At 31.3% G+C, this 10,201-nt stretch overlaps 1 protein-coding gene across 1 annotated transcript in view; it reads right to left on the minus strand.

Annotated features, from left to right (window-relative positions):
• The window catches only part of LOC111064449, a 22,425-nt gene extending 21,995 nt beyond the window's left edge, over positions 1 to 430 (minus strand). The window contains exon 1 of the mRNA XM_039420219.1: positions 382 to 430. Within this exon, the coding sequence (XP_039276153.1) occupies positions 382 to 430 (49 nt within the window). The remainder of the gene's footprint in view (positions 1 to 381) is intronic.
• Positions 431 to 10,201: the final 9,771 nt, after the last annotated feature.

Raw genomic sequence — 10,201 nt, forward strand, 5'->3', positions numbered from 1 at the left:
ACACAACGATTCACTAAAAAATAATGAGAGCATCACTTTATAAGTGTTATAAAATAAATAGCTATTAGCACTGAAAGAGAGATTTACTGTTGATGATACAAAAAGTACTCTATACTATGGAGTCTCAATATACAGCATAGCACTAAAATATAATTATGAAACAACCATCACAATATTGTAAAAAGGGTACCTACCTAATAAGAACTCTCTTTAATCGATCGTCAGTTAGGCCTATTGGGAATTATGACAGCAGAGAGGGCCTAGCCAATTATACAGATTTGACACCGAATTATATCAAAAACCAATTAATAGAGTTATGGAATAAACTATGGATTGGAACATAGAATGCATAGGCCACAAAGATTCAACAATAGGCCTAACCATTGCAAAAGAGCTCCAGAATGCAGAATTCCATATCTTTTGAACACATTGCCTCTTATTTGTCAAATTAAAATTACTCCATTAGTATTTCTTTATTCCACAAATATCCCCATGCAGATGAATAACAATCTTATTTGTAACTAATTTTACACTAATATAATCAAAATAAACTTATTTTTTGAAAAAAAATTATAAGAAAAAATTGCATAACTTACTAAGAAAGATTGAAATTGAAATAATATTATAGGATATATGACAATAAATATGACTGAGACGTAGTGTTGAATTCCAGAGAAAATAAGCAAGCTCGCATGGAATAGTTTAGTTAGGCAGGTAATCATAATCTAATAAGAATACCGTACCGTAAAATGATGAAAGGATTTATCACATTATATGGTACCTATATAAGTTATTATTATCATCATTTTTTCCCCCAGACGGCGATATGCCATGGGGAATTAGCCGACATTTTGTCTGTATCTGTTTATTTAATGTAATGAATATTTATTACATTGTTAATATTTATATTGTTTAATATTGTTAATAATTACTATCTAATGTTTATTACGCATGCAATTGTTCAATAAAAAAATTTTTTTTATTATCATTTTATGAATTTTTCACTTTACTTTGTTGGTAATATATTACAGGTACGGTAAGTAATGTGTTAGAATGATTTTTTTCAAATATCTCTCAAGTAGGTAGTTAATAGCTGGAGGGATTTCAAAATATATGTAGGCTATACTGTTTTTATTGAAATTGTATTTTGAATAAGATTGATAAGGAATTAAATAAAATTCAAGCTTACTGTATCTTGGTGACTGAAATGCAGAGCAGTCCAATGAATAACAACACAACCAAACTCCAATAGAATAGCACTACTATTGTAGCAGTTCTCACTTTCGTTGAAAACTCTTTCACTGGTTATTTATTAACATACTTTGCTGTAACAAATAATGCGAACAATGTTCTACCCGACTGCTTCAGACAACGTACTGAGAGAAAACAATACTTTAATTTCAACCAGCACACTTATGACCTTCGTCATAAGACAAAATTTATGCAAAACGGATTGAGAAACATTATGCATCAGCATACCCTGACAAGATGCTGTACCCACTCGAGCCTCTCATAAACCCAAATTTTGTTGTACTAATGTTTCTTGATCTTCTAATTTTCAAATGAATAATCATTGTTACACCACATGATACAATCATTATTTAATTCTAGGGTTGATAATTCAATTTTATTTCCAATAATTATTAATCTTCCTTTTTAATGTTATATGAACTTGGGAAAGAAATATCACAAGGTATCCTTAGTTCTGTCATCCTATGTAGAAATAGAATAAGTTGATTTTGGAACTTGAAAACTATGGTACTTTAAATTTTTTCCTTTTTCCAACAAAAACTTTGTGAATGTTAATATACTGTAATACAGGGTGATTACCGGGAAACGCATGTTTTTCAAATAACGAGAACTATTGCAAATCAGAGTAAAAAATGCATTTATTAGTGAAAATGCAGTTTACACCATATGCAATTTCAAAATAAAATTACTTACAATCTATTATTTGAAAATTACATCTCTAAGGTGGTCGCCTGCTGCTTGGATACATTGTTGAAGGCATTCTTTAAAACTTGCTACGGATTTTGCTAACATATGTCTCTAGGAATGCCATTGATTTCCTGGTAAATAGCTTTTTCAAGTTCTTGGATTGTTCGTGGTTTGTTTATGTACACTCTAGCTTTCAAGAATCCTCACAGAAAGAAATCTGGAATTGTTAGATCCGGTGAGCGAGAAGGCCAAGTGACATCACCAAAACGCAAGATCACTCTTGTAGGGAATGTTTGCCGAAGGAATTCCATACTAATGCGTGCCGTATGTGCTGTTTCCCCGTCTTGTTGGAACCATACATTACATATCTGTATATGTTGACGGCGCAGTTCTGGCAGGAAATATTCTTTCAACATATCCAGGTACCGTTGTGCATTCACTGTGACTGTTTTGCCATCGTTGTCTTCAAAAAAATAAGGACCAATGATCCCCTTTTCACAAACTGCACACCACACAGTCATACGTAAGCTATGATGAGGTCTCTCTGCCAGTATTTGAGGATTGTCTGCACACCAAAGCTATTTGCCAGGAAATAAATGGCATTCCTAGAGACATGTTAGCAAAATCCGTAGCAAGTTTTAAAGAACGCCTTCAACAATGTATCCAAGCAGCAGGCGACCACCTTAGAGATGTAATTTCCAAATAATAAATTATAAGTAATTTTATTTTGAAATTGCATACTGTGTACACTGTATTTTCACTAATAAAAGCATTTTTTACTCTTGTTTGCAACAGTTCTCGTTATTTGAAAAACATGCGTTTCCCGGTAATCACCCTGTATTACAATATTACAATACTTTGACACTTTTTGAATTTCAAATTGGGGCGCTGTTAATGTAGATCTGGTTTTATTGTTTGTCATGTTCGAACTCTGTAATATGCTTGAAGTGTTGCCCATTACATATTTCTCAGTTAGCCAAAATGCTTTCAAGTCATTATATTTTCCCTTCTCATATTAGAATTAGTTATGTTAGGATAAATTTATACAGGGCTACCCATGATTTATATAAAAGGAAACCGATGTCTTATCCAATACAAGTTTTGGCCCAACTGTCCAGTACAGTTTAATCACCGAAACACCTCAATACGTATAACACAGTATGTATTTATAGCTATATGTAGTTATGAGTATAACCTATTGAAATTATTGTCTTATCCATTTTCATCTTGTTTTTGTATTGGTTAATGTCTATTTTCAACTCATGAAGGGATGACGTAAGACAGCAATAAAGAATATATAAATAAAATAAATACTAGCTCAATAAACTTTTCTTATGAATTATGGATTAGGAGTAAAAAAGTAAAAATGAAATTCATGATGGATTGTAACGTTAATTCATTATAGTTAAATGAAAGTGTTTATTTCCTTTCGAAATGTTTCTCAAATTTGTTCATCCATTGAGATGGAATGATATGTAACTTAGACAAACGATGAGGAGAGACATTATAGAGTTTTATAAATTAATGTGTCAAGCCTATGTATTTCTATAATTAATGTGGATTAATTATAATACTATCAGCTCTAATATTTACTGCTATAACAATATCACATAGGTTCCTCTCATTTAAAAGATTTTTTGTGGAATGAGCAGGCTTATTAATACCATTCCTAGATTAAGAGAAAACTGTTTTAATCATGAGGAGTTTACAACAATCAATAATCACTTGTACGATACCCAAAATCTTCTTTGTAGAATAATAATTCAGTATTGTAGAAGAATAAGAATTCAAAAAGTTTTACAGTACCTATCTTACAAGTTAAATTGGAAATTTATCGGTTGGAGTGTGAGATTATACCTCGAAAAATTCAAATAAAAGTCTATGCCACAATTATTATAATATAGAGCAGCCGTCTGTGATGATGACTACTAGGCAAATTAGGAACCAGTGTGAGGAGGAATAGGAGAACTTTTTTTTCAAATTGTCAAATTTATTCATTCCACACTCATAACTACATATAGGTATATTATATATATATATAATAAATTATATATATATATATATATATATTATATATATATATATATTTTAACGATATATTTTAAATAATAACAATAAATTGTTCAGATAGGCTTAAGATTTTTAGAAATGTAAGTATAGCCTTCAAAAACATCAAACATCTTATGTCAAATAAATAACAAATTTTATGTGAATTGCTGATCAATATCATAGATCATGGACATTATTGTTATATTTTATTTATTATTGCGAACAACTGTTGCTACAACTCCACTGATTTGATTTCTACTGATTATTATTATATTTGAATAAGCTGTTTCATATTAATTCCAAAAATGAACCATTGAAAGCTAGAATGGGAAGGTGAGACTTGGAGTATGATTTTGAAGCTTAAATCTAAAATCTTATAAAGCTATTGAAAGCTAAAATGGGAAGGTGAGACCTGGAGTATGATTTTGAAGCTTAACTAAAATTTTATACTCCTGATGTGGTGCTGAATTGTTTTTTTTTTCTATACACATAGATGGTTTTATATCTGTTGTTTTTCAGTGAAAAAGCACTAAATTTCAGAAATGTGGAATCATAACCTCATTTCGGACTTTTAAAATAATTATTATCCAAATTTGGGAGAGAAATAGTACAAGGAGTATCCTTAGTTTTTCTCTTCCATTGAGTGCTTTCTTGTAAAAATAATAAATAAATAAATATGTATAATTGACCATTTTTCTATACACACTCTCCTCAGCATTGTGGAAAGTTTCCAGTAACCTTTTGGAGAATTCCACTTGGTACCAATTCGATTTATCAATGAAAAAATACTTTGATTGAAGCAATTAAATAGCTATGACAATAATTCTAAGTCGTTCCTTGTAAAATGCTTTAGAAGCCTGAGGACAACTTATTTACTTCTTACAACATTTCCGTGGAGGAGTATAGAAGAACGGTTTAGGAATTTTTAATTTTTCTACGGATGGTGTTTCTTGTTCATAATAACTTGGATGTTTCAATATTTTCCTGTTATTTTTATCTACTTAATGGCGACATATCTATGCTTTACTGAGAGAATGGGAAATTCGGATTATTAAGCTGCCTTTACACCAAAGTTATTAACAAAATGTTAATAACTTAATCCTTATAGATTCTATTAGATTGAACATAACTTATCATACACATGATGATCATATGTGTTTGTCAAGTTCCGTTCAATCTGATAGAATCTAGAAGAATTAAGTTATTAACATTTTGTTAATAACTTTGGTTTAAACGCAGCTTCAGATTAGCAAAACAATGAGGAATGATATTTGAAATCATAATAAATACCATTTTGATTCTACCTTCCTGCTAAACGAAGAAGTTGGAATTTATAATTATTATTAATAATATTATTTCCATCTGTAAGTTGGAATTTGATTTAAATTTCTTGAATTGGAATACCGTAAGGCTATTCTTATCTTTTTGTGTAGTTGAGAAGTTGATATTGTGGTAATTATTCATATTGAATGAAAAAGACTAAGAAATTGTCAAAAACCACAAATTTATTGATACTTAGAAAGATCACCGGTTTCGGTTATTAGACCATTGTCAATCTCTGATAAACTCAGAGTATCAAAAAAACTGTGGTTTTTGACAATTTCTTAGTCTTTTTCATTCAATGTTATTCTTATCTATGTTTGACCAGCCTATAGATATTAACTTATAAAGAATTATCTAAATTTTATTCAATTTTAACAATGTTCAATTATTATAGAAAATAGCCAATACCCTTGAAATATGTCTTTTGAATTATAAACTCGACTAGTATCAAAATGTATGTCATTCTCAAGATCTCAAGTGTTTTTTCTACAAAAAAGTCAACTTCAAAATGACTAAATGTCGAGACAAGTCATGTATAATTCAAAAGAAATATCGCTAGTTATTTTCTATTATTGAACAATCAAGTAGCTATATTAGAATAATAATCAGGAATAAACCATGTAGTCAGCAGAGAATATTTGAATGGTATTACAAACCAGAATAAAAAAATGTGATGGTTTGAATAGATGTTCTAATTGTACAAATAATGTTTCCAATTCAAATGTTACTCACGTGATACATCATGAGTCATGGAACGGTGTATATTAGCCAAAATATGGATAATGAATTAAAAATACTCCAAGCAGTGTTCGGCACTAGTTTTTCAACTGATGCTGAACTGAACATATTTTGTACATAGCATGGATACAGTCTGTTCTACTGAAACTTAGCCGTTCGTTTAGAGCATTGAAGAAACCAGGCGATAAGATTTCAATGTCATTCATCGTTGAAAAACAATGGGGCAAGCCAAAAAACAATTCTCTATGCAAATTATGTAGTTAAAATACTAGTATAGAATTTGAAGTCCTCAAAATATTTCTTTCGTGACAATCTTTCAAATTAGCACTCATAATGACTAAAATTCAACTCCTGGATTTGAATTTTGATCAGCGATCAAATAGATTGATCGCTAATGAATGATAATTACAAAAACGAATATTTCCTCTAAATATTGTTGGTAACTTTTCAATAGAAAATAGAAAATTGACCAATCATTTCACAATTTCTTCTTCATACTTTTTAATGTTCAGGTCCTAAACTCTATTGACTCGCAATACATTAGCCAGAAAAAATGCAATGAAATCCAACTGCATGAAACTACTCTACAACATTAAGTGGTAAAGATATCGTGATATCAACAAATAATACCCTGATTATTTGTATAATATACCTGATACTGTATAATGATACCTTGATATCAGAGATGATATCAAGATACGGTACCTTGATTATTTGTTTCTGCTAGTATAGGCCTACTGACTATATAACATTAAACATCCAACTCTGAAACAATAGTCACGATAGTTGATTAATTAGTTAATTAATTTTATGCTTTCAACAAATAGCCTATCCTTAATTATCGAGAATAATAGAAGACATGAAATGTCTTATTTAATATGAATAGTCATTATAATACCTCTAAATTTCAAGAGACATTTCAAAGATGATTATATAAATTTCAAAAGTCACATTTGACTTTACAGTTCACCTATGTATTGAAGCAAACATTACAAGCCCTCACATGCTATATTATACTTTGTATTCATGATATATCTCATTATATTTATCATATATCTCATAGTATAACACATGGACCTATACTATGCAAATCATAATATGTGATAGATTATAGATTTTGGCATGATCTAGGCCTATGTGAGGTAGCATGAAATAATAATTGATGAGAATTAATATTCTTATCAATTAAATTAATAGTATTAATGCTAATAAATAAATTAATAATTAATTAAGTAAGTAATTAAGTAGGTATTAATGCCTACCCCTGTGAGAAGACGACGATGAATTAGATAACCTAATGCTTTAACATTCGGAAGCATGTAGTGATAATAATTCATGAAAAAGTGGCTTAGATTAATAATATATTATTGAATATTCCCCAACTATTTCCTAAATCAATACTTGCCTGTGAAGATCAGTTTACTGTACTGACCAATTTAAGGTGAGGAGTATTGATTATTATTGGCCTATTTGCAACATAGTCTTAGAAGTAGCATAGATACAACCAGAGCTCATACACAGTGGAATATGTGGAATTAGTTTCAATGAAGACAATAATTAATTACAGGAATTGCTTGAGATTTCCTATTGCTTTGGCACGTAAATGTTGTTCTCAAGTCACTTTGCACATGCACGCTTGTTCTCAATGCATCGATAACAAAGTGTAAATTCGTTACTGTACCTTATTTTTCTCTGAAAGGCAAAACGTTGTCGCTTGTGTTTTGTTATGTGGCATCCTATCACCAACAGCTGTCAGACATTATTCGGAGCACCGACTATTGTTTGACACTCTCACTACAGCTGCTCTACGAACAGCATTGATGAAGCTCGTAGATCGAACAATCTAGTGCTATATGCCCGTTTCTTGAAAATTCACAAAAATGTCGCGAATAGTGCGCAATGTGACACAGACTCCCACATTAACTCTGTCAATGATCGTTTCAGTTAGGTACCGATCCAATGAGCCAGCTGTCAAAAAACAAACAATCGTTATGATAATAATAGTGGCCTACAAAGAATAGAGAGACTGCATCCAGCTATCTCTCTTGATTATTCAGGTGTTCTTTTAATTTTTGCAATTGTGATGCGCAGTGGCGTAACGTTTCCAAACCGGGCCCCCCGCAAAAAAAATTCCGGGCCCCTTTTCTAAAATCTTACCACCTTTCTCCAGCCCCCTTTTCCCTCAATCTCAAGCATTCAACTCTAATGTGAACGTACATCTTCCATGAGTGAATTACATAGCTTAGTTCAAAAAATAAAACTTGTTCTCGATTGAATTCTACAAATCAAATCATGAATTATGTTTTAAGCTACAAGTATAGAATCAAACCTTTAGAGCTAGAACTAGAGTTAGTAAGTAGTATCTAGTTTTGAGATTCATGAATTATTAAAATAATAAAGATGATAATTTATAAAAAACCTTTGATTTGATGTCTCCTACAAGCCTCCAAGTTCTACAATCACTGCTTTCTGGGTACAGTAGCACCTTGGTTCTTTCTCCCACATGTCTATTTTCTCACATGTTTGTATTCTGATTTCTTGTTAAAGAAGTTTAAATTTTTTCAAGGTTTTAAATTAGAGTTCGATTGATAATACTATTTATTTTATTGTTTTGAGAAAAATGTTCAGAAGAAATAGTAGCCCTATCTTTGAGTTGTAGGATTTATACTTTTAATTTATTCTGTCATCTTGCTTTTTGAGATGTAAATATTCTGATAACTCCATCGAGTTCTATTTCACGGGCTCTCTTATTCTCTACGTTTAGCAGAGCAAGATTAGAAAGACGGTCTTGCTTCATACTACTCCTCAAGTAACTTTTTATTATTTTTAATTTAGAAAAAGACCGCTTTGCACTTTTCTACAGTAACTGGTAGCGTCAAAAAAAGAATACAAGCAGTATATATGTCTGGGAAGCTTGATGCTATAGTATGATTTTCAATTATCAAAGTAAATCTTATCTATAAGTAAGCGGCTTGAATATAGTCTCAGTCTGGATTGTCTTACCGGATGTATGAGTTTTAATGATCTGTAAACAAACAACATTCCTCATTTTTCAATAAGCTCACTACCAGCACACAATTATTGACTCTGTCAATGGAACTATAATTATTATTACGAGTAGATTTGAACAATGATTGTTTTTCTTTCTTGCCTTATTCATTATTTTCTACTTGTATTCTCTTGACATTAATTTATAACCAGACTGATAACATTGTTCTATTGCATATTTCTTCTTACACAATGAATGAAACCTTTTTCCTAGTCATTTTCCACAATAAAACTTCTGCTTTTTTATCAAAAGTTAATACCATGATTATTTAATTTTCTTTTTCAAGTATGCAATAAATCATTATTTCAGGCCCTAACCCGGGCTCCCTATACCGGGTAATTTTATTTTTCAGAAAACCTATATTAACCTTCATATTATCCGGGCCCTGGCCCGGGCCCCCTAGGGACCCGGCCCCCCCCCCGCGCCGCGGGTCAGCGGGGGTGTACTTTACGCCACTGGTGATGCGGTGTGAAGAGCTACGGCTAAAAACATTAGGTTTTAGTTAAGGTATTCTCAACTGGTATTCAAGTTTATCTATTCCAGTTTAGTTTTTATAAATCTGTAAATTTTGGAAATGTTGTTGTCCTTTAAAGTATTTTAACTGGTTTTTAAGTGCATCCATTCCAGTTTAGTTTTTTCTATGAATCTGTAATATTTTACATTCGAGTACGTCTACAAACCTTTTTACTTGGGAGTATGTGACAAAAAAATTTAAGTTTTTTTAAGGAGACGGCTTAAAAGATGAACAGTATCAAAATTGAGTCCATCAACTTTGAGTTATATGTCTATCCACTCAGTATTATCATAGAGAAACAATAGCATAAGTAGATATCCCATGGTATAGGGCGTTTATGTCGCAACTTTTACTGTTATCTCAAGCTGATAGTCCATGTAGTTCTTTCCTGTGAAGCTTTATGACGCTGGTAGTCTCTCATATTGTGCCGTTCATACACTCTTTACCCAGTCAAAACCGTAAAAATCGACAGTAATCGGCTTGAGATAACAGTGGAAGTTGCGACATAAACACCCTATACCATGGGATATCTACTTACGCTATTGTTTCTCTATGGTATTATCATACAGAAAAAAAGCAGAAAAAGGTGT

The sequence above is a fragment of the Nilaparvata lugens genome, chromosome 2, assembly GCF_014356525.2.
Source record: "Nilaparvata lugens isolate BPH chromosome 2, ASM1435652v1, whole genome shotgun sequence".
Classification (NCBI taxonomy): Eukaryota; Metazoa; Arthropoda; class Insecta; order Hemiptera; family Delphacidae; genus Nilaparvata; species Nilaparvata lugens.